The 25,979-nt window shown below is 60.0% G+C and overlaps 4 protein-coding genes across 7 annotated transcripts; all 4 read left to right on the plus strand.

The window, feature by feature from the left end:
* The first annotated feature begins 663 nt into the window (after positions 1-663).
* RAB33A (RAB33A, member RAS oncogene family) lies at positions 664-3,991 on the plus strand. Its single transcript, XM_075720543.1, has 3 exons — positions 664-2,044; positions 2,833-3,014; positions 3,536-3,991. The coding sequence occupies exon 3, from the start codon at positions 3,581-3,583 to the stop codon at positions 3,989-3,991; it is 411 nt and encodes a 136-aa protein (XP_075576658.1). The 5' UTR covers positions 664-2,044; positions 2,833-3,014; positions 3,536-3,580.
* RBMX2 (RNA binding motif protein X-linked 2) lies at positions 2,308-8,006 on the plus strand. Its single transcript, XM_075720397.1, has 6 exons — positions 2,308-2,421; positions 4,699-4,841; positions 4,934-4,985; positions 5,058-5,187; positions 5,343-5,523; positions 7,564-8,006. The coding sequence occupies exons 1-6, from the start codon at positions 2,360-2,362 to the stop codon at positions 8,004-8,006; spliced, it is 1,011 nt and encodes a 336-aa protein (XP_075576512.1). The 5' UTR covers positions 2,308-2,359.
* Positions 8,007-8,937: 931 nt separating this feature from the next.
* SLC25A14 (solute carrier family 25 member 14) lies at positions 8,938-18,353 on the plus strand. 4 transcript variants are annotated; one of them, XM_075720829.1, is made up of 9 exons: positions 8,938-9,007; positions 9,085-9,232; positions 9,577-9,671; positions 11,220-11,305; positions 12,052-12,147; positions 14,293-14,417; positions 15,503-15,638; positions 16,598-16,678; positions 17,476-18,353. In XM_075720829.1, exons 1-9 carry the CDS (start codon positions 8,944-8,946, stop codon positions 17,515-17,517), a joined length of 873 nt encoding a protein of 290 aa, XP_075576944.1. In that variant the 5' UTR covers positions 8,938-8,943; the 3' UTR covers positions 17,518-18,353. The 4 variants fall into 4 exon arrangements, 2 of the variants coding, with proteins under 2 accessions (XP_075576944.1, XP_075576945.1); XR_012831609.1 differs by lacking the exons at positions 16,598-16,678; positions 17,476-18,353 and adding an exon at positions 14,975-15,143 and having other exon boundaries at positions 15,503-15,541; XR_012831608.1 differs by lacking the exons at positions 16,598-16,678; positions 17,476-18,353 and adding an exon at positions 14,975-15,363 and having other exon boundaries at positions 15,503-15,514.
* Positions 18,354-21,923: 3,570 nt separating this feature from the next.
* GPR119 (G protein-coupled receptor 119) lies at positions 21,924-22,904 on the plus strand. The gene has a single exon (XM_009490048.2). The coding sequence runs from the start codon at positions 21,924-21,926 to the stop codon at positions 22,902-22,904; it is 981 nt and encodes a 326-aa protein (XP_009488323.2).
* Positions 22,905-25,979: the final 3,075 nt, after the last annotated feature.

A 25,979-nucleotide genomic window follows, 5' to 3' on the forward strand; every position in this document is an offset into this window, starting at 1 on the left:
ATCGAGGGGGAGCGCATCAAGGTGGGCCGCGGCGGCACCCACCCGCCCCGGGGGGCCCCGAGCCCGGCCCCGGCCCCTCGGGGCTGTGCTGCGTTCGCCCCGGCTGGAGCGGGGGGGGGGGGGAGATTTCCCGTCCCCGCGGCGCAGAGGCGCTTTCCGGGAGCCGCCGCCGCCGCGTCCCCGTTTTTCTGCGTTTTGCTGGAGGCTGCAGGCGAGTCTGACAGCCTGGCTCGGGGCGAAGCGCTGCGGCGCTCCCGCTCTCCTGACACCCAGCACGACCCGGAGCGCCGGGGTGGGCTCCAGCTTCAGAGCTCGGAGCAAAAGAGAGGCGAAGCTGCGGGGAGCCGGGGGACGGAGCTGCGCGCAGAGACCGGTGCGTTTTCGGGGGGAGCAGGTGGCTGTAGGCTGACGGTGGCTGCGCTGGAAGAGCCGGGAGCTCGCTGGTCGCGGTGGGCTCGGCAGCTGCGACGTTTGTGCTGAAGACGGCGAGCACCGGGAGGGTGCGAGTCCAGCACGAGTAGAGTAGGGTGAAATGGCTGCGCGAAGGCCGGCCGGACACCCGCAAGGAACGCATCGGCCCAAACCCGCGGGGCTCTGGCCGAGGTGCCAGGGCAGATCCGCAGCTCGGCAGCGGCGGATGGGAAGCAGCCGGGGGAGCGCAGTTTGCGGCCGAGCTCGGCCTGCCCGGTTGGGTGCATCAGCACCGGCAGCCGTCGGCGTTAAGAGTGACTGCTGGAGGAAGCAAATATTGCTCTTTTGCCGACAGATGGGCGATCAAAAGTTGAGGGACTAATCGCAATGACATTAGAGCTACCGCGGGTGGGTGAGAACTTCAGTTGTGCTTTTAAACTGTCCGTGAATGTTTTTCTCCCTCTTCTTCAAGAGGAGAGGTGCTCATTCCCCCCCACCTTCCCCAGCTCTACCCAACACCACGTAGCTGTGTTGGCGCTGGCACGAAGCCGGTTTCACTGCCGCTGGCTGGAAAACATTGCCAGGCTCTCTGCCGTTGGACATTATTTGTGCTCCAGCAGGCAGGAGCAGGAGGCAGGGCAGTAAATCAGCCTTTTCAAGGGACCGTGGTCCGAGAGGGGAGGTGAGAGGTGGGAGAGGCACCCTCCCTCTCCTGCTCTGCCCAGACGGAGCAGCCCAGGAGAGGCTGGCAGGGAAAGGAACGAGCAGCAGCTCTTCTTTGCCAGCGTTTTTCCATTCTGGGGCCGGCACTGGCTCGGTGGCGTACAGGGTGATTTGGATTAACCACAGACGCTTGTTTAGAAATTGCCAGTTCCGGGCTCCAAGCCGTTACCTGTGAGGGCTGGGAGAACTCACAAAATCGCAGACTGACAGCAAAGTGTGGGTTGGAGGGGACCTCCGGCGGTCACCAGCCCCCCAGCTGAAGCGGGGCAGCCCAGAGCTGCTTGCCCAGGGCCATGTCCAGACGGCTTTTGGGTGCCTCCAAGGATGGAGGCTGCACAGCCTCCCTGGGCAGCCTGTGCCGATGCTCGGCCACCCTCACAGCGAAAGCTGTTTCCCCGTGTTCAGAGGGACCCTCCTGTGTTTCGGTGTGTGTCCGCTGCCTCCGGTCCTGGCGCTGGGCAGCACTGACAAGAGCCAGGCTCCGTCCTCTTTGTAGTCTCCCTTCAGGTATCTGCACGCATTGGTAAGATTCCCCCCTCCCCGAGCCTTCTCTTCTCCAGGCTAAACAGTCCCAGCTCTCTCAGTCTTTCCTCACAGGAGACGCACTCCGGCCCCTTCATCATCTTCGCGGCCCTTCGCTGGACTCTCTCCAGTCCGCGCCTCTCCTGTATGGGGGAGCCCAGAACTGAACGCAGCGCTCAGGTGTGGCCTCACCAGCACTGAATAAAGGGGACGGCTCACCTCCTTCGGCCCGCTGGCAGTGCTCTGTCTGATGCAGCCCAGGACACCATTCACCGCCTATTGCTGGAAGGGCACGCTGCCGGTTCGTGGTCAACCTGGTGTCCACCAGGACCCCCAGGTCCTTTTCTGCAAAGCTGTTTTTTGGCTGGGTGGTCCCCAGCGTGTCCTGGTGCGTGGGGTTGTTCCTCCCCAGGGGCAGGACTTGGCACTTCTCTTGCCGAACTGCGTGAGGTTCCTGTCAGTGCATTTCCCCAGCCTGTTGAGGTCCCTCTGGATGGCGGCACGACCGTCTCGCGTCCTAGCCATGCTCCTCCCCGTTTGGTGTCATCTACGCGCTTGCTGAGGGTGCAATCTGCCCCGCCACCATCCAGACCATTAACGAAGATGTTGAACGGGACCGGGACCGGTATTGACCCCTGGGGTACACTGCTAGTTACCAGTGTTCGACGCCTTTGTGTCACTGCTCGCCGCCTTCTAGGCCCACATGTGCAGCCAGGTTCCAGTCCACCTCAGTGGCTGTTCATCCAGCCCAGGAGCTTGTTGGCTCCTCTGTCACTTGTGTCAGGAAGTTGTCCTCGATGCTCTCCAGGAGCCTCCTGGATTGCTCATGCCCTGCTGTGATGTCCTTCCAGCAGCTGTTGGGGTGGTTGAAGTCCTCCATGAGGACCAGGGCTTGCAAACGTGAGGCTGCTTCTGTCTGTCTGCAGCGCGCCTCATCCGCTTGTTCTTCCCGGTCGGGCATCCTGTAGCAGGCACCCACTACAGCATCCCCCGTGTCGGTCTGCTCTTTAATCCGCACCCCCACGCTCTCCATTGGCTCCTCACCCATCCCCAGAGCTCCGTGCCCTCCCGCTGCTCCCTCACGCAAAGGGCGGCTCCCCCTCCTCATCTTCGCTTTGCCCTGACTCCTCTGTACGTGCCACTGTGTAATTGTCGGGGTTCTCTTTTATGGCGTAGGATTAGGTGGACAAATGTCCTGATCTGGTGCAAGAATGTTTGCGAAATGAGAAGCGCTTTGTGCGGTTCGTTTCTGTGGTGGGGATGGTGGTCAAGTGCATCGGGAAGAGGATGAGAAGCAAGGAGCAGCCCAGCAGCAGAGAGCTGTAGGAGGGCTGCCTGGCAAAGTGTTGCAAAGTCAGGTAAGTCATCAGGCAGGGGCTTTTCTTGCTGAAAAGTGTGCTGCCAATTCTCTCGAATATATAGGATCAGTCTGCGGTGGCTGAGAAACGGGATAACGCTGTGCAGAGCCTCGCGCTCGCCTGCGACTGCTGACAGGGAACCAAAGCGCTGACGTGATCTCTCGTGCTCGATGAGCCGGGCTTGCTCAGTTGAATACACAAGCGCGTGTGCACGGGCCTATACAGCCTCGGGCACTGCCAGCACAGGCCCAAAAGCTCGTGTAACTCATCCGTCAATCCTGGTTCCTGGAGAAGTGATTGTCCCTCCCTGCGAGGCTCGCCCTGCCTGTGCCCTGCCGCGGGGCCGTGGCACGGCCGTCGAAGGCGGATGGATGGGAAGCCCTCCCGCGTGGACGGGAAGCCTTCCCGTGTCTTCCTGCGGGGAGCTCAGCGAGCCAGCCCGCTCCTCCCGCAGCAGGCCCTGTGCCGGGGCGGGCACCAGCGCTCCTGTAGCCTTCTTTTTTGTCTGCTTTGCTTCCTAGGTGCAAGTGTGGGACACGGCTGGCCAGGAGAGGTTTCGGAAGAGCATGGTAGAGCATTACTACCGCAACGTGCACGCCGTCGTCTTCGTTTACGATGTCACAAAGATGACCTCCTTCACCAACCTCAAGATGTGGATCGAGGAGTGCAACGGGCATGCGGTGCCCCCCCTCGTCCCCAGGGTGCTCGTTGGGAACAAGTGTGACTTGAAAGACCTGATCCAAGTGCCATCCAGCATGGCCCTGAAGTTCGCCGACGCTCACAACATGCTTTTGTTTGAGACCTCGGCCAAGGACCCTAAGGAGAGCCAGAACGTGGACGCCATTTTCATGTGCCTGGCCTGCCGGCTGAAGGTGCAGCGGTCGCTGCTCTGCCGGGACCTGGAGGGGCGGCCGGGCCAGCCCCGCAGGCTGGAGCCAGCGCACGACGCCAGCACTAAAAACTCCTGCCCGTGCTGAGCGGGGCTCCCGCCGCGCTGTCACGGTCCCACAATAAAGTCTCTGCGGCTCCACTCAGCTCTGGGTGTTGCTTTGCGCGGCGAGGCCTGGCTCGGGTCAGCGAGGCCCGGCTCGGGTCAGCGAGGCCCGGCTCGGCTGCGCTTGGCTCGGCTCGGGTCAGCTTGGCCCGGTTTGGGTCAGCTTGGCCCGGTTTGGGTCAGCTTGGCCCGGTTTGGGTCGGCGCGGCTCGGGTCAGCTCAGCTCGGCTCAGCCCGGCTCGGGTCAGCTTGGCTCGGCTCGGGTCAGCTCAGCCCGGCTCGGGTCAGCTCAGCTTGGCTGAGCTCGGCTCGGGTCAGCTCGGCCCAGCTCAAGTCAGCTCGGCTCGGCTCGGCCTGGCTCGGGTCAGCTCGTCGGCTGCGCTCGGCCCGGCTCGGCTGCGCTCGGCCCGGCTCGGCTGCGCTCGGCCCGGCTCGGCTGCGCTCGGCCCGGCTCGGCTGCGCTCGGCCCGGCTCGGCTGCGCTCGGCCCGGCTCGGCTGCGCTCGGCCCGGCTCGGCTGCGCTCGGCCCGGCTCGGCTGCGCTCGGCCCGGCTCGGCTGCGCTCGGCCCGGCGGGATCGCGGCGCGCATGCGCGGCGGCGGGCGCATGCGCAGTGCGCGGCGCGGCCACCATGAAGTAGGTATTGGGGGGCGCGGAGCAGGGGAAGGCCCGTCCCGGCCCGGTCCGGTCCCGGTGCTGACGCTGCCCCCGCCCTCAGCCCCCTGACGAAGGTGAAGCTGATCAACGAGCTGAACGCGCGGGAGGCGGAGCTGGGCGTGCAGGAGGCGGTCTCGTGGCACGCCGAGTACAAGGACAGCGCCTGGATCTTCGTCGGTATGGGCCGGGGCGGGGAGGGCGGTGGGGCCGGGCCCGACCGGGCCCCCGCGGTGCCGGTGCCCCCTTCCCTCCTCTCCCTCTCGCCGCAGGCGGGCTGCCCTACGAGCTGACGGAGGGGGATGTCATCTGCGTGTTCTCACAGTAAGTGCCGCAGCCCCCCGGGCCCGCTGCGCCCCTGCCGCTGCCTCGGGTGCGAAGAGCGTGTCGTTGTAGGTATGGGGAGGTCGTCAACATTAACCTGGTGCGGGACAAGAAGACCGGAAAGTCCAAAGGCTTTTGCTTTCTGTGCTACGAGGACCAGAGGAGCACCATTCTTGCCGTTGACAACTTCAATGGGATCAAGGTGAGCAAAGCAGCCCGGGACGCCGTCCTGCCCGCCCGCCATGGCTCCCTGCGATGCCGCTGCGTGTCAAACAGGAGCCCTGACGGCGCAGGTCCGACCTGCAGCGCGTGCGGAGCAGCTCTGTGCCTTCGCTAACAGCACAACTCCTCTCGTAGATCAAAGGCAGGACGATTCGAGTGGACCATGTGGCCAACTATCGGCCCCCCAAGGACTCCGATGACTTAGATGACATCACAAAAGCCCTCCATGCAAAGGGTTGTGGAGTTAAAACGCCGCCTCATACGTCATCCGATTCCCTGTCAGAAGATGATGCTGTGCCCGTAAAAAACCAAAAAGGTGAGGTGTGCTCCTGCGGCCTTGGCCCCGGGTGGGAGCGTCTGCACGGAGCCCTCGGCCTCGCAAGGGCCCTTTGCGCAGGGGAACACCGAGGCCGGGTGCGCTCCTGAAAAGAGCCACAGCCCAAATGTCCAGGCTTTACTTCGTCATCTCTTGAGGGGTATCTTGAGTGCCTGGATCCAGCCCTTACCCGTGAATGTCCTCCCCCAGCCTCTGAAGAGCTACATCTTGTAGGCGATAATAGCACTTTTCCTGGAAAAAAGCCTGCCAGGCTGCGCGGGGAGCAGCGCTGCGGGGGACGGGGAGAGGGAAGGCTTAGGAAAAGCTCTGCTTAAAATTTGGCTGCTGCTCCTGTAGGACTAGAGTGCTGTAGAGTACATCCAAACCCAACTTGAACGAACATGCCACATAAAGGACCAGCCTGTGCAGCTGTGCTGATGGATTTTTAAGAAGCCATTAGGGTTTTTTTTTCCATCTGTGCAGCAGAGATCTTGAAAAGTCACCCTTGTCAGAGCCAGTGGGGTGCTAGAAGCAGTGACTTGCAGGAGGAGCTGATTACCGTGGCTTGCTAACAACTTCCAGGCGGCATCCCCCTGAGGTGGGCTGCGGCTGGCAGGGTGAGCCGATTAGCCGTGACCGTGGGCTGGGGGTGTCCGTTGTTCTCAAACGGGCTCGGACCTTATGGCATGGCCCGCAGAGGAACCTTGCCGGGCTCTGCCCATGGCAGATGGGCGTAAGCAGCAGGTATTTGGGGCCATCTTGTAGCTCCAGCTGAGCCCTTGCGCTGTCGGGGTTCGAGAGCTGTCTTTCCTGCGCTCCCGCCCCTCATTGAGAGAGGAGCTCGGCACTCGGTGGCGAGAAGGAGGACGCAGGATGGACGGGGCCTTAGCATGGGGCGGAGGGGCGCGTCGGTCAGGCTGGAGTCCTAGCTTGGGAGGAGGGGTGGAGGAAAGAAAATGGGTGACAAAAGTAAGGGTGGGGACAAGGCGTTGCTCCAGAGTGCCGAGGAGATGCACAAAAGTGAGAGAGGCAAAGGAGAGTGAAGAGAGAAAAGAATCGTTGGGTCTGGAGAAGAGAATTTCCATGGAGTAGCCCACGATGTTCTTACTGTGTGGATGTTACTGGGGAAGGAGAATGAAAGGAAGGTGCTCGATATCCCAAGCTGTGCTGAAGTGCCTGAGGCAGCCTTGCTGGGAAGAGTCACAGAATCGTTTAGGTTGGAAAAGCCATTTCAGATCATCCAGTCCAACCATTAACCTAACACTGCCAAGTCCACCACTAAACCAATTAAGGGCAGAGGAATAATTTCATGTTTCCTGCCTTGGTGGCTGCATTATTTTTTAAGGAAAGTAAAACCAGGAATCACTAAGGTTGGAAAGGCCCTCTAAGATCACCAGCCCAACCATCACCCCAACACCCCCATGCCCACTAAACCATGTCCCCAAAGTGCCACCTCTGCCCGTTTTTTGAACCTCTCCAGGGCTGGGGACTCCCCCACCTCTCTGGGCAGCCTGTTCCAACGCTTGATCACTCTTTCCGTGAAGAAATTTCTCCTAATATCCAATCTAAACCTCCCCTGATGCAACCTGAGGCCTCCTCCTCTTGTCCCATCGCCAGTCACTTGGGAGAAGAGACCAACACCCCCCTCCCTACCCCTTCCTGTCAGGAGCTGCAGAGAGCGATGAGGTCTCCCCTCAGCCTCCTCTTCTCCAGGCTGAACACCCCCAGCTCCCTCAGCCACTCCCCACCAGCCCTGTGCTCCAGACCCTTCCCCAGCTCCGTTGCCCTGAAGGGTCTGGAGGACGTGGGGAGGGTTTAAAGGAGGGAGTAGGATGGCTCAAGCTGGAGGAGAAAAGTTTCGGGGTTGGCAGCGGAACAGGATCTCTCCGAGGGGGGAAACAGGCTGCGAGGCTTGGGTGGAGGGGGGAGAACTTAAAATGGGAGGGGAGCTGGAAAGGCGCCGCAGCGCTAGGCAGAGCTCGGGGGGTGAGGTGATGCTTGCAGGGCTGTCCGTCCCAAAAAGTGACCTTTCTATTTCAGATAAGGAGAAAAGCAGACAGGAGCGGCAAAAGCAGAGCTCGCAGGCTGCGAAGAGGGCGGCGTCCGCAGAGGAAGCGCACCCCAGAATCAAGATTAAGAAGGAGAAGGAGGACCCTGCCTACGAGCGCTACGCCAGCGGGAGCCAGCAGCCCTGGAAGGGCTCCGAGAGGAAGCCTGGGAGCAGGACGCAGCGAGAGGAGGAAGAGCGGAGGCACCAGAGGCCCTCGGAGAGAAGAGGGGAAAAGGGCTGCCCGGACCAGAGGGGCCAGAGTGGTTTGTGGGAAGAGAGGGAGAAGAGAGAGGAGGCTGGCAGGAAGGGCGACGGGCACAGCAGCCGGCGGGAAGAGTGTCCCGAGGGAGGCAGATCCCGGGAGCGCGGCGCCAGGGAGCCCCATCTCCGGCACCGGGAGCGGAGCTCTGCGAGAGGCTCCAGCCGCTGCTGAGCCCTGGGGGGAGCGCTCGAGAGAGGCCCTGAGCCTGCCCAAAAACCTGCTCGGAGCCTCCCTGCACCTCTCGGGCGAGCACCACGGCCGGACCGTTCGCCTGTGACAGCTTCCGCGTGGATTCTCATTCCACCCTCGGGCAGGGCTCTCCTGGCCGCCCATGCCGCGGACCGGCTCGCGAGTTTGGTCGCTTCCTTCAGCCCTTCTTGCAGCTTTGGGACTTGCCGGTGGACGCCGCGCTGCGGCACGAGGACGGTCGCTGGGAGCGGTGGGATGCTCCCCATCCCAAAACAGCCCGGTTCCGTCAGCGTGGCGGGGGTGTCCCCCTCTTGCGCTGCGGGGAGGGAGCGGCGGGCGGCTGGCCGGCCTCGCGCGCGCCGGCTTTGCATCCCGAGAGCCACGTTGCTGCGGCGGGGCGCGTTCCCGCTCTTCCGTTGGGTTTGTGTTAAACGCCTTTTAATAAAAGTTCTCTCTCAAGCAGGAGGCAGGCCTGGGAGCGGCGTCTCTGTCTGCCGGTGGCGGGGAGGAGGCGTGCGTTCTGCTCGGGGCTGCCTTTGCCCGGAGAAGGCAGAAAACCGGGGTTTACCCGGTTCTGGTGGCTGTGAGGAAGCAACAGCTCCCACCGGGAGCGCTGACGGCTTCAGGCGGCCGGGGAGCGGGGGGGTTTTACCCCCCAGCAGCAGAGCCCGGGCCCGGGTGCGCTCTGTCCGTCCCGGCCCGTCCGCTCCCGTTGTCCCCGGGGGTGGCGGCGGGCGGGTGGGGCTCGGCGGGGCCGGCAGGGGGCGCTGCCCGCCTGGTAGAGCCGGCGGGGGCGCGGCCGGCCCGGCAGGGGGCGCCGCCCGCCCCGCCCCGCGTTTCCGGTTCCGGTTCCGGGTCGGCGCGCAGCGGCGAGGGAGGCGTCCGGCCCGGTGCGCCGCCAGCCCCGCTCCGCCATGCCATGTCCGCGCTGAACTGGAAACCCTTCGTGTACGGCGGGCTCGCCTCCATCGTGGCCGAGTTCGGTGAGGCGGCGGCGGGGGACGGGGGACGGGGGACGGGGCGGGTCCGGCGGGGCGCTGACGGCCGCTCTCCCCCGCAGGCACCTTCCCGGTGGACCTCACCAAGACGCGGCTGCAGGTGCAGGGCCAGAGCGCCGATGCGCGGTTCCGCGAGGTCCGCTACCGCGGCATGTTCCACGCTCTCTTCCGCATCTGCCGGGAGGAGGGCGGCCGCGCCCTCTACTCGGGGTAAGCACCGGCCCCGGGACCCCCCCCGGCCCCGAGCCCCGGCAGGGAGAGCAGCGGGGCCGGCGCAGCCCGGAGACTCCTGGTTTCCCCGAGGTGGGGGGCGAGGGCTGGCGTGGCAGGGCCAGGGGCTGCGTGGGGCCCACCCGAGGCGCTTCCCGGGCCCCCGGGATTGTTATCCCGGGCGCCCGGCACAGCTGCGCTTCTCGGGAGCCCCTGAGCCGCGGCCGGGGCTGGCCCAGGCTCTGCCCCCCGCGCTTTGGGGGCTGACGGGGAGCGACTTGGGCCTGCGGGGAGGGCTGCCGCGCCGGCAGGCTTCAGCGGTTTCGTTTTTTCCCCCCGCTCAGGATCGCCCCAGCGTTGCTGAGACAGGCATCCTACGGCACCATCAAGATTGGCATTTACCAGAGCCTGAAGCGGCTGTTTGTAGAGCGCATGGAAGGTCAGTGTCAGCGCGGGTGCCTCTCCCCTCGCCAGAGGCGCGAACCTCCTGCTCGCTGTGCTCTGTGGTTTTGCTCACTCCTTTCTCTGTCCTTCCCAGCTGTAGATTCCCACAAAAACGGAGTTTTTGTTACTTTGTGCTGATTCGTACAGTAATGGCAAGGATAGGTTTCGATACAGATGTGAACCTCACCGTGCTTGGCACTGCCCACAGTCCCTAGGCCAAACATCTCCCCCTCCAGCCGCATCGGGCCTTTCCCCAGCCTTTATCTCTGTTTTGCAATGGCAGAACCAAAAAACCAAAAAGTTATCGCTGACCCAGGCTTGTCTCTCTGATTAGCCTCGGGGAAGACGTCATGTCCCATCTGCGCATTGGATGCGGTACGCTTCAGTAGTGCATCGGATGCAAAGCTTTGGTAGCGAGTCTCTGCTGACTTCCTACCGGAGCCTTTCAGTCCTTGTGCCTGAACACAGCGCACCTGGAGAGACCTCTTTAGCCGCAGAGGTGGGATACCGCGAACGCTCTTGACCTGTGCAGCTCTGGTCACAAGGGCCGCTGCGGCTCCTACCTGCTGGCAGAGCAGCAGAAGCCTGGTACGTGTTCGCTGAAGGAACACCAGGCTCTGCACACACGGTTTTAAACCCCGGTGTGACATGAGTGAATATTGTAACGCCATTCTGACCCGGGAAAGTGAGACGGGTGGGCCAGTCAGCAGCCCGGCGAGAGGATTGGAAGCACAGCGCCCTAGAGCTCCTTTGCAGGGACTGCTCCGTTCTCCAGTAACAGCCCTCCCCGTGCGTGGTTCTGTGTGCATACGCTGGGCCGCACGTCTCCCCTCCGCTTGCTCTTGCGGTGTTTCCAGTTGCGAGTACAACGTCTGAATGTTTGTCTCCCTACAGGCCTGGGGCAGCCAGTGGCCTGGTCTCCTCTGGGAAGTGCTGTGGTCAGTACCAGCAAAGGGCCGTGCCTTTTCCCAACATAACCGTCACCCTAATACTGGGTCTGGAAGCCTTGGATTATTCCGCCCGCCCCTCGGAACTAATTGCATCTAACTTTCTCTGCCTGGGTTGCCTGTTCTTTGTTTTCTCAAGGTGGCTGCGCAGTCTGAACGCAGCCAGCTGGGGCTCCAGATCAAAACAAATTGGTATCAGGTTGCCTTGAGAAGCGTTGGGTTGTCCCTCTCTTGTCTTCCTCTGTCTTGGCTCATCTCCAATGTGAGAAATGCATCACTGGACACTGAAATCTCAGATAATTGTCACATATTGCGGTCTTTTCCTTGTCTGATCAGCTAGACTCATCAGCAAGGCCCGCTTCTCTCCGAGGGTGTGTTGCTGAGTGTTTCAGCTGCTGCTTTCTGGCTCTGGCAGGCGTGGGGACGGACCTGCCACACGAGCCGGTGGTAGCTGGCCAGCCTCTGCCCGCGCAGCTTCACCCCGTGATTTGCAAACTGAGCTTCTCTGCTCTTCCCAGAGCTTCTTGCTTGTTGAGTACAATCTGTGCAGCTTCTCTTTCGATCTTTAGGATCTGACTTTCTTTTCTCGATTGCAGATGAAACGTTGCTAATCAATGTCATCTGCGGAGTGGTTTCAGGGGTGATCTCCTCCGCAATTGCCAATCCGACAGATGTGCTGAAGGTAAGACGTGTGCCTGGCCTGGGGCAGCTCCTGGCTGGCTGGGGTTTGACGTGCAGAAGCTGCTGCTTTCCGGGGAAGAGGCAACTCTCCCAGCTGCAATCGGGTGCTCTCTGCTGGCATTGGTTCTGCTAAGTTGTTTTTTTATGAATGGGAACAGAAGCCCATAGATTTTTAAAAATGCAGCTCTTAAAGATCATGAAATCTGTTATGGGAAGGGGTGGAGGCTTTGTTTTAGCCGCGTGAGGTGAGTGGGGTGGTAGCCAGCTGTTCGTCAGACCTCGGCTCCTTTCCCTTTGGTCGCTGTGCTGCGCGTTGCTGACGCTGCCGCAACGTCCTGCGTGTTAGGTGGAGTGACCGGGGTCCAGGGGGGACTGCATGCTCCCCGCCGTTCCCTGCTGCGGGGTTACGGGGGTCGGGTGGCTCCGCTCTGAGCAAGGAGAGCCCGGAGGACTTTGCCACGCTTCTCCTGCCTAGCTTCACCTTCTCAGACTGCTTTCAGAGCGGGAAGGCCTTGCCTGTCACTCCTCTGTCTTGCCTGAGTGTTGCACTGTGCTTCCAGCCTGTTGCCGTCCCCGCTCCTTGCCTGCCGGCATCATTTGCTGCACGGTTTGCAGGGAGAGGGCCCGTGGACGGCGGGGTCTGCTCCGAGCTGCTCTGTTGTCCTAGCAGGAGGCCTGCTGAGCTGCTCTCTCTGCCCTCCTGCGCAGCCGCCGATGTCGTTCCCGCTGACTCTTGGTTTCTTTCAGATTCGAATGCAGGCTCAAGGCAGTTTATTCCAGGGCGGCATGATTGGCAGCTTCATCGACATCTACCAGCAGGAGGGTACCCGAGGCCTCTGGAGGGTGAGCACCAGCTGCCCGAACCCCCCTGCTAGTAGCAGAACTAACAGCTCCCTCAACTCGTTTGCTACACCCAGGCGCAGCTCTTGAGGAGAACAGTGAGCCAAGGGTAGTAGCAAAGTTCTGCTTCTGGTTACCGGACAAACAGAAGCACGTCCGTGGTGGAGATCGGGTCTGTGCTGTGGCAGCATCGGCGCTGGGCCAGGCAGACCTGGTCTCCAGGACTGAAGCTGGTGTGCATGAAGTTCCAAATACGTGAGTGTCCCTTGAACGGACCAGCGCCGGGGGCTGGATCCTCTCCGTGGTCTGCCTGAGGAAGGGTGCTCAGCCTGGTCTGTCTCAGTCGGCTGGAGGTGACCCTGCACGCGGTGAGCAGGGCAGTTTACCCGCCTCTGCATACGAGCGGCTGAGCACCTCCTCACGTGGAGGAAGAGGAATTCTTCCAACTAATCTGAGACGGTAATGACAGACAGTAACTTTCTGAAGTTCCAAAGGGACAAATTTGCCCTGTGTCCCACCCCTACCCAGTCTCAGACCCCTTGCAACTTGCCCTCTGAGCACACAAAGAGTAGGACAGAGCAGTGGCTTTTGGGGAAGCTGGTGATGTGAGGCTCTTGGGCTTGAGGGCAGATGAGAGTTACCAGTGCTCAAGCCTTACTGTTTGGATTTTAGCAGCGGTTCTTTGGCTTTTGTTAGAGAACCTCACTTTGTCCTTCCATTACAAGTCTTCCGTACGCTCAGTTATGCAGCAGTTTGCCGAGTTGCGAGGTCAGGTGTGGGAACTACAGAATCCTGATGCTTTCTCCCAGGCAACAGTCTGATTTTTCCCTCTTACGGTCAGTGAAGTCCTTCGCAGAAGGATAGCTGTCGCAGTGTCCTGCGCGGGAAGGGGAGGAGGAGTCAATCATCCGCCAGTGTCGACACAATATTTACTTTGAGATTATTTCTGCTCTCTAGACATAGACGCACAAGAGGGGAAGAGAGACTAGAAAAGAAATGAAACCCTCTGTGTTGCTGATGTGTGCTGCAGACAGGACTCGGCGCAGAGGCAGATCGGTCTCGAGGTAGATTCCAGTGCTCAGGCTAGTCTCGCTGCTCTCTGGTCTGGGACAGCCGCTGTCCCCTCCCTCCGCTCTTCTTCACGTTGAGGCAAAGGCGTTTGTGCTCACCAGTTCTGGCGCTCATCTCGTGGGGGTGTTTGAGCTGGCTGTGCCAGGACCGGGTTAGGCAGGAACCCAGGAGGAGGCTGTCGGGCGCCGCGTTAGCGCAGTGGGATGGGCACAGTGGGAGCCATAAAGCTGAAAAGTACTTTTGCTTCTTACAGTTGCTTTGGGTTTGTGTGGTGAGAAAGCTGGCTGTCCTGATGGGCTGGCTCCTAATTTGGCCGTACTGAAGGCTCGCTCCCAGTCCCAGTGACCAGGGAGCTCTCATGACACCGTGGGGCTTCCCGAATTACTCGGGTGATGTTACAGTTCCTGCGAAATGGCCCAACTCCGCACTGCTGCCATGTTCTCCTTGTTCTGCAAGCCAATAAAAATTGGCACCTGTTTTTATCTGGTTCCTGATGAGGGGTTTGCTGGGATATTTCTCAGACAGGAGGTAGCTGGTTCCTCTTACCTAAGCTCGCAGTTGTTCCAGTAATTGTCTTGCCAGTTCCCAGATCAATGTCCTGCCGGCAGCAACTCTTAATACAGGAAAATCTCCTAAATCAAAAACCTTAGCAGAGCAGACTCTCTCTGCTGTTACAAAGCAAGGAGTGCCTGGAGCCCCACCGGCCTCCTTAAACAGCTGCTCTTCTTGTGGTGCAGTCTTTTCTGGTGTCAAAATTGGTGGGTACTGTTCAGTGGGGGAAGGTGAGTGGATTATAGCCCAATTCCTGTGCGCTAGCGCCTGGGAGGAAAGAAGCAGCGTGCAGTTAATCTAGCCAGAGTAACGCTGCTGGGGTGGAGGAATCCCCCTTAGCTTTGGAGTAAAGTTGGGAGACAGTGAGCTGGTCTACCTGAAGAGCTACAGCTGCAAGGTAGGGCAGGGAGGGTACAGGGTAGATTGTCAGCGAAAGGCCCCTGCGAGGGAGCTGGGGGGGATGTTACACCAGCTGCGGTCCCCAGGCAGCAGTCTGCGCTTCTGACTGACGTCTGTGCTCTGCAGGGTGTTGTGCCGACAGCTCAGAGAGCCGCCATCGTGGTCGGGGTGGAACTGCCAGTCTATGACATCACCAAGAAGCACTTAATTCTGTCAGGCCTGATGGGTGACACCATCTTTGCCCACTTTGTGTGAGTATTTGCTGCAGCTGCTGCACTCTCCAGGCTTCGCAGCGGGTGCGTGAAGTGAAGGAGCGAGGTGGGATTGGGGGTGAGACCTGTTTATAGAGCAAGTGCTCTGGAGCTGCGGAGAACAGGCTTGGTAACTTCTGAGGGATCTGCTGTGGCGAGTGGAGCAGCTCAGAATGACCAGAGAGACCTCCCCAGAGAAGGGGCCTGGCAGAAATCCTTTGGTGACGCGAAATGTCAGCTTGATTTCAGCTCGCTGAGGACCAGACATGCTGTTGCCCCATGTCTGTGCCCTGCTATGCACAAGGCAGGAGTTCCAGGTGTGGGACTGCCCGTAGCAATCAGCTGAAAGAGCTGCTCCGGTCCTAGGCCCTCATCCGTACAGACACCGTCAGCTTGCAGCCATTCTGTAAGAGCTTTGTGAGTGAACAGAGACCTGCAAAGCTGACAAGACCCTGAGCAATCTGACCAAGGTTTGAGGTCAGCCTGCTCTGAGCAGGGGGTGGGTTAGAGTCCTCCCAAAGTCTTTTTTCACCTACATTTTCCTATTCTTCTGGCAGACACTTTAGCTGGAGGTGCTGCAGTGCTTCTGGTGGGTTTGCCTGCTGTGGGCTGAAGGTGACGAGCACTAGACCATACGTGGAGGGAGGAGGCTAGCAGCTGCATGCTCCCTCTTGCTGCCTTTGGTCTTCCTCCCTCTTTCCCTGCCCCGAAGAAATGTTTGCTCTGGTGAGAAGGATGTGCGCTTCCAAGAGGCTGCCTTCAGGTCCGTGTCACCTTGACAGCACCCGGAGACGCTTGCTGCACTGCAGGCTGCCCCTGCGGAGACCCAGCAGTGGGCTCTGACGAGGGTCTCGATCAGACAAAGCTGAGCGTTTTGCTTCCCCCAGCTCCCTGGGGTCCCGAGGCGGCTGGTTCCTGCCTCTGCCTGTTTTCTGGGTGGGAACAGGTAGCGCAGCTAACGTTTATTGCTAAATGCCTTTCACAAAATCCAGTGAAAGATACTCTCTTGTGCGTATGTCAAGGCCCGTGAGCCAGAACGGCTGTGTTCAGAGCTGCTCCTCTCTCCTGTTTTGGTGTGTATGTAGTTCCAGTTTTACGTGCGGGCTGGCCGGGGCCATTGCCTCCAACCCTGTGGACGTGGTGCGGACGCGGATGATGAACCAGCGGGCGATAGTGGGCAGCACAGAGCTCTATAAGGGCACGCTGGATGGCCTCGTGAAGGTAAGGAGGCCAGAGAGCTGGGCAAATCCCTGTCCTTAGGAGGCCAGATTCCAGCGCTGCGTGCCACTGATAGGAGCACTTAGATTCTGCAGCGACAGAACGTGCTTGTCCGTGAGCGTTACAGACTGTCGGGGTTCAGCCCCAGCCCCAGCTCAGCACCACGCAGCCGTCGCTCACTGCCCCTGCCCCGGTGGGATGGGGGAGAGAATCAGAGGAGTGAGAGTGAGAAACACTCCTGGGCTGAGATAAGAACAGGTTAATAATTGAAATAAAATAAAATAGTAATGATAATAATAACAATATAATAGTAATAATAGTATACAAAGCAAGTGATGCCCAATGCAATTGCTCACCACCCGCTGACCGATGCCCAGCCTGTCCCCGAGCAGCGATCGCTGCTCCCCGGCCAACCCCCCCAGTTTCCATACTGCCCATGACGCCGTATGGTATGGAATGGCCCTTGGGGCAGTTGGGGTCAGCTGGCCTGGCTGTGCCCCCTCCCAGCTCCTTGTGCCCCTGGCAGAGCAGGGGAAGCTGGAAAGCCCTTGCCTGGCATAAGCAGTGCTGAGCAACAACTAAACCATCAGCGTGTTATCAGCGTTCTTCTCATCCTAAATCCAAAACACAGCACTGTGCCTGCTGCTAGGAAGAAAATTAACTCTATCCCAGCCGAAACCAGGACACAGCAAACCAGACAAGGGCCTAGAGTCACTTTCCTGAGGTTGCCACCAGCTTGAGCATCCTCCCAACCTTATGGGACAAAACTTTGTCAGTGATGCAGTTTGATGAGGTTCCTAGACTGTAAGCGACACTTACACAACTGAACTGCATCTCCGCTGGCCTGTCCACTTACTGCGGCGGCTGTAAAGGTCTACGATAATCACACGTGGCATTCGGGAGATGGGCAGAGCATGGACCTGGTGTGTCTCATAAATGATCTGTCTCTTCTCTCCTCCCAGACATGGAAGAGCGAGGGCTTCTTTGCGCTCTATAAAGGATTCTGGCCCAACTGGCTTCGGCTCGGTCCCTGGAACATCATTGTATCCTTCGGTGTGGTGCTGGGAGGTCACGGGTATGGACAGGCAGGGGAAACCCAAGCTGTAAAGGGCGGTGCGGAGCAGACACCTCGATGGGGCACCTCTTTGTCTTCCCTGCGGCAGCCCAAAGTGGGCTCCCCGTCCTGCTTGGACGCACGTAAGCTGTGATGCGGCTGCTGCTGGTTCAAATGCCAAAAAATGCCACTGGTCGTAACAGCTGCTTCTGGCAGCTCTGCAGCTGGCCGGCGCAGGGCGTTCGGGCTCAGCCAGTCTCCTGTGGAGCGAGCGCTCTCAAGTGCTTGGCTTGAGACTTTCCCTTTGGCCTGAGCTCCCGGAGGTGCTGGGGTTTCTGGATCGGATCCTGTTTCGTGAGGGAAGCCTGGGGAACGTTCTGCTCCGAGACGGGTGCTGACCTGCTCTGCAGAGCCAGCGCTGCTGCGTTGCTCTACTAGATCCTTCTTGCCCTCTGAAATTGTGTGCGTAATTTATTTTAAAGAAGGCCCAGTCTGGGATTAGAGCCACCTCCCTTTCTCGGTGGTCTAGGCGAGCCCGGGCCAGTTTGCTTCTGGGTCAGTGTCTTCCCTTTCCCGGTAGCCTCTTCCCTCTCCTGGTAGCTCGTGTCCCACAGCTCTTCTACCCGCGCGGATGGGTTTATGCTGCCTGGAAGAGGGGCTTCCCCGTGTTGGTCTTCAGCAAGCTCTACTGCCTTGCCTCGCCTCGCCAGGCACGGCCCGGTCGTGTCGGGAGGCCCGCTGCAGCTGCCTTAGGTATTTGGCCCAATTCCTTGACGTTCCCTTCAGTTTTTTATCACGTACGAGCAGCTGAAGCGACTTCCATTCTGACAGCTGGCTTCGTTTCGTGAGAGTCATCCGCAAGACTTGCAGCAGAGAGCTGTGCTGCAGCCTTCCCCTTCGTTTCGCCATCCCCGCGTTTTGATGTGTTGGTACCTGTGGGTCTGGGCTCCCCCGCTCCCCCAAATGCACGGTCCCTGGAGCATGATCTGGCTGAAGTGTAACCGGGAGGCTGATGGCAGGGGCTGCATGTTTTCTTTTTCACACGGAGGCAAGTATTGACAGTGTACAAGTGTCTGGGCTCGAAGCAATATCTTCTGTGAAGATCCCTGCATTCCAGTGGCCTTTTGGTGCAGCTGTGGTTCCTTGTTTGGCTTGTGTGCGTTTTTCTGCCATGCCTGCGGGGTGAGGCTGGGAAAGGGTGCTGTCGTGTTTTCTTGCAGAACTGTCACCTCATTAAATTATTTATTGACTGGATGGCTTGAGTTCGTGTTTGTCCAGATTTACTGCAGGTATATTCCAGAGCAGATGGTGTGTCTGCCCTTGGAGGGAACAGAAGCTATTTTTTCAGCACACTATAATCTTCTTTCCCCAAATACATATATATATAAAAAAGCAATCTTTAGGATTCATTACAGTAGAAGTGTTTATAAAACAAAGTTTAATCGTTAGTGTCAGAAAATTGTGGTGTTGCACTCAGCTCAGTTTTGCAAAACCTCAGTCTCTTCACCTTATTGCCAATATTATTTTTGCCCATTTCATTTTTAAAGCAAGGTAATGTGATTTAAAGCTGAACTCAGATGTCTCACTACTGTAAAAGAGTGGTTCTAAAAGTGCTAGTGCTAAGCAGAGCATGAAGCAAGATATTTTGGACATCCTCTTTTTTTTTTTTTTTTTTTTTTAATGTGTATGGCTATGAAAGCCAACAGCCCCTATGTTCCTACTCCCTTCCCTCTGTACGGGGTGCCTTTAGTGTGGGTGAAAGTCCCTTGTGACACACAGCAGCGCTTCCCGTCTGGGAGTGCTGTAAGCTGCGATTCTCTCTGTGCAAACTGCACGAGGGACGTGCACCAAATCCAGCCCGGACAAATGAGAGAGAATTGTTTGCTGTGGTTCTGCAAAGGCGTAGCTGCCTCGTACCGGCTGCGCGCGCAGGGAAGGTGACTCCAATAAGCTCGTGGACTTAAATCACGCCTCGAGCAGAGGTATTGCTGCAGGGCCGCAGCTCAGCAGGCTGGGAGGATCGTCTTCGGAGTTAAACTGCACTTACAGGCTACCAGAAATGGGGAGCAGGGGATTGAAAGCGGACAAGGTTCATATGCCTCACCCGGCTTTACTCTTGCAGAGGATTTCTGAATATTACAAAGTAAATAAATACGTGGTGGGTGAATACGAGTCTGTTTGAGGTGTATTTTAACTGCAGTTCGCTGCATGCTTTTGGTTTCCTTCAGCGTTTCCGTAACTTTAGCTCTGGAGCTGTTTCTCCTGTGCAGCTCCACAGGATGTTGCTGCTGCTGTTGATTTTGGGGCTCGTCCTCCGGCAGTTCTGTGGTATTTGCAGTTGCTGTCCGTCCCGTGTTCTCCAGGCTGCTACGAGGAGCTCAGCCATGCTGGACGAGTGTCCCCATGGCCGCTTTGCGTTTCTCAGCTGTGAGGTGCTGGCGAGAGGCCCTTCTTTCCCTCTTCTTCCTCCCGTTGGATCAGCTCCCCTGGACGGCTCTGCAGATTCTCCTTCCGCTTGCCCGAGTGGTCCCCAGCCCCTGGAGACGTCCCTTATCTGCGCTGGCTGTCGTAAACGTTGCCGCCTGTCACCCTGCCTCACTTTGTCAAGTCACTGCAGGCAGACGTACGGCAGCGGCGATCCCTGCGGATGCGATGGCGAGGTGAGGGCCGGCGCCAGCGCGCCTCGGCACCGTGCCCGCTGTTTCCCGAGGGTGGTCGTAAAGCCCTTCATCCCGAAAGCATCCTGCTTTTGCGGCCGACAGGGAGGAAAAGCGGCGGCGCTTCGGGTTTCTGGGTAGGAGATTGGTGTTTTGCTGCTGTTTCAAAACCAAACATCCCAACCCGTAAGCGGCATTGCAAGCGCTTGCGCGAGGGGGTAGCGCTGCTGGAGATCGGGCGTTTTCCAAGGAGGTTCAGTTGCCTCAGGATGTCCTTCCTAGGAGCGCTCCCGAAACGTCTGTTTGCCTTAGGTGCTCAAGCTGACGTGTTTCTCTTTCTAGGCTTTTCTGTGCCACGCCGAGTGACGTGTGAGAGCGTAGCTGAGCAGTCTGTGTACCTAGTTGTGTCAAGCACGTCTTGACGCAGATGCTGCTACCGCCCCGGGAGCGGCGGGACCTGAGCTTCTGCAGCCAGTGGTGTGGGCCGCGTTCGTGCCCCGAAGCCATTAACGTCTTGGCAGCTTCAGTGGCTGAAAAGCAATTGCAAGCGCTGTGAGGACAGTATGGGCAGGAGCGTAGAGTCTGCAGTATGTAGGGTAAATATATATCCCATCAGGGATGGACTCTGGAAGGGGCCTTCCCCATGCACCCACAGAAAGGTCTGCGTGCTGTAACTCTGACGTGGAGGTGGTGCTCAAGGCTGCCTGGAACGCAAAGTCCTACCCAGATGTGGAAAGTAGAAATATGCGTGGTCCCTGATACGTTAAATATAAAAATGGCGGTTAACCAGGCCAAAAGCGAAAGAGGGACCGCAGGCATCCACTTACCCAGATAAAGCCCCAAATCTGAGGGCCTCTGCCAGATAGAAGGGAGAAGCCTTCCGGGGAGTCCGTGGTCTCAGGCCATGGGGTTTGGACCCTCTCCCCCGTCAGGGCTCAGGCTCCCAAAATGTCTCCCTGGGCAAACAAAAGAGGAGGAGTAAGGGCGTAAGGCCACCGGAGCCCTTCCCGTGGCCACCTGCGGGGCAGGCCCAGGGGGTTCCCAAGGGGCCTCCCCTCTCCACGGCTCCGTCCATCGTGGCCGCGATTCGTGCGCCTGCTGCCGCGATTTGTGCATCTGCCGCGTCCCTCCTCGCCACCGCGGTGCCCGCGTCCTGCCCGTGGCCGCGTCCCGCCCTGGGCCCCGCTCTCAGCCTCTCCCCATCCACCTGCGCTCCGCCGGTTACTGTTTGACAGAGCTCGAACCCTCCCTGTTTCCCTGTTTCCTGGCAGCTCGGATTTTTCCGGCTCAGGAGGCAGGAGAGGCGGCTTATGGCACTTTGTTTAAAGGGATGGAGCAGTCACGGTCACAGCCCGCGGGGGTTGCCCACCCTGCGGGAGCGCAAAGGACGTGCCAGCGGGTTCGGGGGATTCTGTCGTACACCAGGATGCGCAGGCTTCGTTTCTGTGAATTTCTTTGTTACAAGTTACTATTAGTAGGTAAATACTCTTATGATTAGTAAAGCAAGCGTGGGTATACGTAATTCTTTTTTTTTCTTTTTAGTATTAGTAGCAAGTATATATATTTAATTCAAAATATTACGGTACAGCTCATTAAGCTGCTCCCAGGAGCGAGGTCAGTCGATGACGGATGAAGTCTCTCGTTGGAGACGATGGGCGTCACGCAGCCTGCAGTCAGCCAGGCGGCCCCGGCCGGGGAGTTCACGCAGGGGGGGCTCGTTTTGGGTAGGTAGCATCCAGAAGCGGGCGGAGGACAGCAGCTCCTGAGCAGCTGTTGCCGAGTTCTGCCTGCGTAGGAGGCCCCTTTCCAGGTTTTGGCAGTTTCTTCGCTTTTGGGCTTATTGAGGATGCCCCGGGCTCCCAGCTGCACTTATCAAGGGCGTTGCAGGCTCCCACCCGCGCCTGCCAAGAACACGCCGGGTTCCCAGGCTGGCAGATGTTTTGTCCATCTGCATTTTAGCAGGTATCTCTCGTCGGTACTTTTCCCCACTACAACCAGGTCGCCTTCGTGGCCGCTGCTCTGACAAGGGGTCGGTGCCGTTCCCGTGGTCCCCGCAGGGAGAGGCTGCCCTGGGTCTGGCAGTGACGCCGCAGCTCCCCGCTGTGCCACCTGCGCGCACCGGTGGGGCTGGGCGCTGGGAACTCTCGGCTCGTTCCCCGTGACCAGCAGCCGTGTCAAAGCAGGGCACTGGCTCCGCTCGGGTCCACGGTGCTTGGCTGGGGGACGTCCAGCACCCCGTGTGCCATGGTGGCAGCTTCCCGCCCAGCCGCTCGCCGCTCAACCCCTGCTCCAGGGTTGTCTGGAAACGTGGCTGGAGGGAGGGACCTCCGTGGGCACAGCGGGTGCTGCGAGCGCGCCGGTCCCTTCCGGCAGGCAGCTGCTCCGCAGAGCTTTGCTCCCCAGCCCGAGAGACGCCGCAGCACCCAGGGCTTTCGCCACAGCACCCGGAGAGCGAGGGGCTGCGCTCGCTGCTGCCCGGCTGCCGAGCTCCACGTGCCGAGAAGCCCCAGGTGAGGGATGCCCTAGAATTACCGTGGGGACGCGCCGCCCTTGGGCTGTGCCCCGCAGGGGACAGCCATGGCTAGCTCAGCCCTGGGAGCCATCCTCGCTGTGCTGGCCTCGCTCATCATCGCGGCCAACGCGCTGGTGGCCATCGCTCTCCTTCGCCTCATCCAGAAGAGCAGCTCTAAGGGGCTCTACTTCGTCCTTAATCTTGCCATTGCGGATGCCATGGTTGGCTTCACGGTCGTGGGTCTGGTCCTGGATGAGTTTTCCCAGCCCTTTTATCCTCCCCCGATCTTCTGTGTCCTGAGAATGGCTTTCGTGACCTCCTCTTCTGCTGCCTCTATCCTATCCCTGATTCTGGTTGCGTGCGACAGGCACCTGGCGATCAGGAAGCCTTTCCACTATTTCCAGCTGGTGACAGGCCTGCGGGTCGGGGTGCGCTTGGTGGGGCTCTGGCTGATTGCTGCCATCATTGGCTTCCTCCCGGTCCTCGCCCCGGGCTTCCAGAAGATCTCCGCCCGTGGGAAGTGCTCCTTCTTCAGCGTCTTCCACCCCACCTACATGCTCACCATCTTCTGCGTCGGCTTCTTCCCAGCGCTCTTTCTCTTCATTTATCTCTACTGCGACATGCTGAAAATTGCCTCTGTGCACGTGCAGCATATCCGGGAGGTGGAGCACGCGGGGCTGGCGGGGGGCTGCCCCCCGTCCCGCACCACCAGCGACATGAAGGCCATGCGCACCGTCGCCGTGCTCATCGGGTGCTTCACGCTCTCCTGGTTGCCGTTCTTCATCGCCAGCATCGTGCAAACCGTCTGTCCGGAGTGCTTCCCCTACAAAGTCATCGAGAACTACCTCTGGCTGCTGGGGCTGTGCAACTCGCTCCTGAACCCCCTGCTCTACTCCTACTGGCAGAAGGACGTGCGGCTGCAGCTCTCGCAGCTGGCTGCAGGCGTGAAGAGGAGAGTCCTCCTCCTCCTGGGGAACGGCCGGCGTTTCCCTGGCAGAGGCACCAAGTCTCTCCCCACCGTGTCCTGCCTGCGGCTCCAGGACTGACACGGTAAGGAGCGGCTGTCGCCGGCTCTCCAGCTCATCTCCTGCATCGCGGCCACGAACTCGGGGCCTGCTAGCTGTGGAGATCGCAGGCGGGGTGGGACCAGCCTGGATGCTCATTCCCAGATGCCAGCGTGGCCACGTTCCAGCCTGCCCGCAGCACGGCCCGTTTCGCACCAGTCCCAGGCACCCCAAACTGCAGGCGCGTGGCATGCATTAGATTTTGCCCGGAGAGCCTCAGCAAGGGCAGCCTCGTGTCTCCTGGGACAAAGCCCTCGGCACTCACTCCGCAGGCTAAGACCCTTCACCCGTCGCTGCCTGGCTTCCCCTGCCCAGAGCTGGGATCCCCCCGCCCTCCCCTCTGCCTGCAGCACCAGCGCTCCGGGCCACGAGCCCCAGGCACCCGGGGCCGGGCTGCGGCGTTGGCTCTGTCGCCTTTGGCTCTTGGCCCAGGCAGCCGCGGCGGGGAGGTGCGTGCGCATCCTAAACCTGTCCTGGACCACGGGCGCTCCCAGCCGCTGCCCTTCCTAAACCCAGCTCGGGATCCTACAGCCCGGGCCAGCCCCTGCAGCAGCCAAACCTGAGAGGTTTGCCCACCCGAGGCAGAGGCGAGGGGTATGGGTCCGGGCTCTCTGCCGTGGCACCGGGGATGCAGTGCGGGCTCCCGCAGTTCCCCGGCAGCGGCTCTATCTGCACTGGAGCTGGCACGGCGAGCGCGGAGCAGCCCCAGGCGCTGCACGCCTGCAAGAGGTGCTGGGCAGCACGGGCCGTGCTGTCGCTGTTTGGCTTGGGCTGTAAAGCGAGTTAATGAGTAACTGGCTGAACGCTGAGCTGCGGCAAAGGAGCGGGAGGACCGGCTGCCTTGGAGCCAGGGAAAAACCCCGGGGTGGGGGGGCTGCTTTGTCTCACCAGGGCGGTGGGGCTGGATTTGGGACTGCAAGGGTCCCTACACACTGAATCATCCCACACCGCAGTGGTGGCCAGACTGTTGACTGTGCCAGAGGCTATGATAATATTTAATTGCTTCTCATAAAATCACATCCATTTAATCCATGCGGCAAGCAAATTTCCCTTAAAAGAGTTTTCTTAGCTAAGAACATACCCTGATCTGAAAATGAGGGTGCGGTGCTATGCACAAAATAGCAGTTGTTTCCAACTCTGTCATCTCCCCCACCGGTAGACATGAAGGCTCAAGGCCATTTCCAGCACGCATCCAGAACCTGCCTTGGTCCTGAGGCTTTCCCCATCCTAGAGGAAGAGGCAAAAATAAAAACGCCTTTAAAAAGAAAAAAAAGAAAAAAACCCACCACCCAAACAACAGGCCCTCTGTGGCATTCACCTCTGTCTGGGAAAGGCCTGGAACCAACTCTCACATGGCAGACGCTGTTCCCAGCCGCACAACATGGAACGAGCGTGGGAGAAGGCCTCTGCGGAGCAGTCCCGGCTCCGTGGGCGGACTGATGCCTCGTGGGTGGATCCAGTCTGACTCAGTTCTGGGGATCAACACATCATCCGTCTGCACGACGCGTTTGCTGCCTATTCTTGGCGAAGCCTGAGCTCCACCGGCTGTTGCTTTGCAAAGCCGACCCATCCTCGCTGAGCCTCCGGTAACGCTGAAGCCATCCTCCGCCTTCCTCCGACGCGCTTCCCGCAGGGAGCGTCGCGGGTGGGTGCGTGGTGTGAATGGAGCCGCTTTGCACGTGGGCCTCTTGCCGCTTCCCGAGCTTGCCGGCTGCCGCCTCTGCTGCCCACGGCCCCGCAGCGGGGCCGGCCGTCGGCAGCCTTTGCGCCTCGGCACAGAACCAGACGAGACCGCAGATCTGGACCGGCGCGAGCAGCGGGAGTCTTGGCTGTGCGGGCCTGCGGCGACCGCGGCGTCCACGTCCACGGCGGGGATCGCGGACGGGGTGGTCCCGGTGAGGCTCAGGCAGCCTCCTGGGTGGCACGGGGAGACGCGGCGGTGGCTTGGAGGGGACAGGAGATGCTTCTGCGGGCGCGGGTGGAGGACGCGGTGCCGCTGGGAACAGAGCAGCTCCAGAGCATCCCTCGCTCAGCATCCGCGCTCGGGCGCTGAGCTGTGCCTGCCCTCTCCCCGAGCCGCGGGCTGGGGCGGGTGGGTGCTCGCAGGCTGGCGTAGTTGGGGCTCCATTCCTGGAAGACACCTCCAGATCCCGCCAGGAAAGCACAGAGCAGCGGCCGTTCCTGTCAGACCGTGCCTGCTGTCATCTCCTGTCCCAGAGCGCGTCCGCCCGTCCCCGCGGCTCCGCCACTGCTGCTCCAGGCGCGCAGTGCCGCGGGGGGCTCGGGGGGCGCGGCCGGACACGGTGGGCGATCGGAGGCCACGGGGCGAGGAGGGACGGGTCATGGGGGGCAGGACGAGGCGCGTTTCCCCTGCTTGCTCTCCTTCAGCTTGTCCTGGTTTCGGCTGGGATAGAGTTAATTTTCTTCCCAGTAGCAGGCACAGTGCTGTGGTTTGGATTTAGGATGAGAAGAACGCTGATCACACGCTGATGGTTTAGTTGTTGCTGAGCAGTGCTGACACTGGTCAAGGACTTTGCAGCTTCCCCTGCTCTGCCAGGGGCACAAGGAGCTGGGAGGGGGCACAGCCAGGCCAGCTGACCCCAACTGCCCCAAGGGCCATTCCATACCATCCGGCGTCATGGGCAGTATGGAAACTGGGGGGGTTGGCCGGGGAGCAGCGATCGCTGCTCGGGGACGGGCTGGGCATCGGTCGGCGGGTGGGGAGCAATTGCATTGGGCAGCACTTGCTTTGGATATTGTTATTACTATTATTATTATATTGTTATTATTACTACTACTATTTTACTTCATTTTATTTCCATTATTAAGCTGTTCTTATCTCAGCCCAGGAGTGTTTCTCACTCTCCCTCCTCCGATTCTCTCCCCATCCCGCCGGGGCAGGGGCAGTGAGCGACGGCTGCGTGGTGCTGAGCGGGGCTGAACCCCGACACAGCTGGATAAACCGCGTTCCACCGGCCTGCTCTCTGCTCCCGATCGCCCGGGGGGTGGGGGCTGCAGCCGCGGTGCTGCCGCGCTGGGCGGGGGGGAGCCGGGGCC

The sequence above is a fragment of the Pelecanus crispus genome, chromosome 13 (assembly GCF_030463565.1).
Source record: "Pelecanus crispus isolate bPelCri1 chromosome 13, bPelCri1.pri, whole genome shotgun sequence".
In the NCBI taxonomy this organism is placed as follows: domain Eukaryota; kingdom Metazoa; phylum Chordata; class Aves; order Pelecaniformes; family Pelecanidae; genus Pelecanus; species Pelecanus crispus.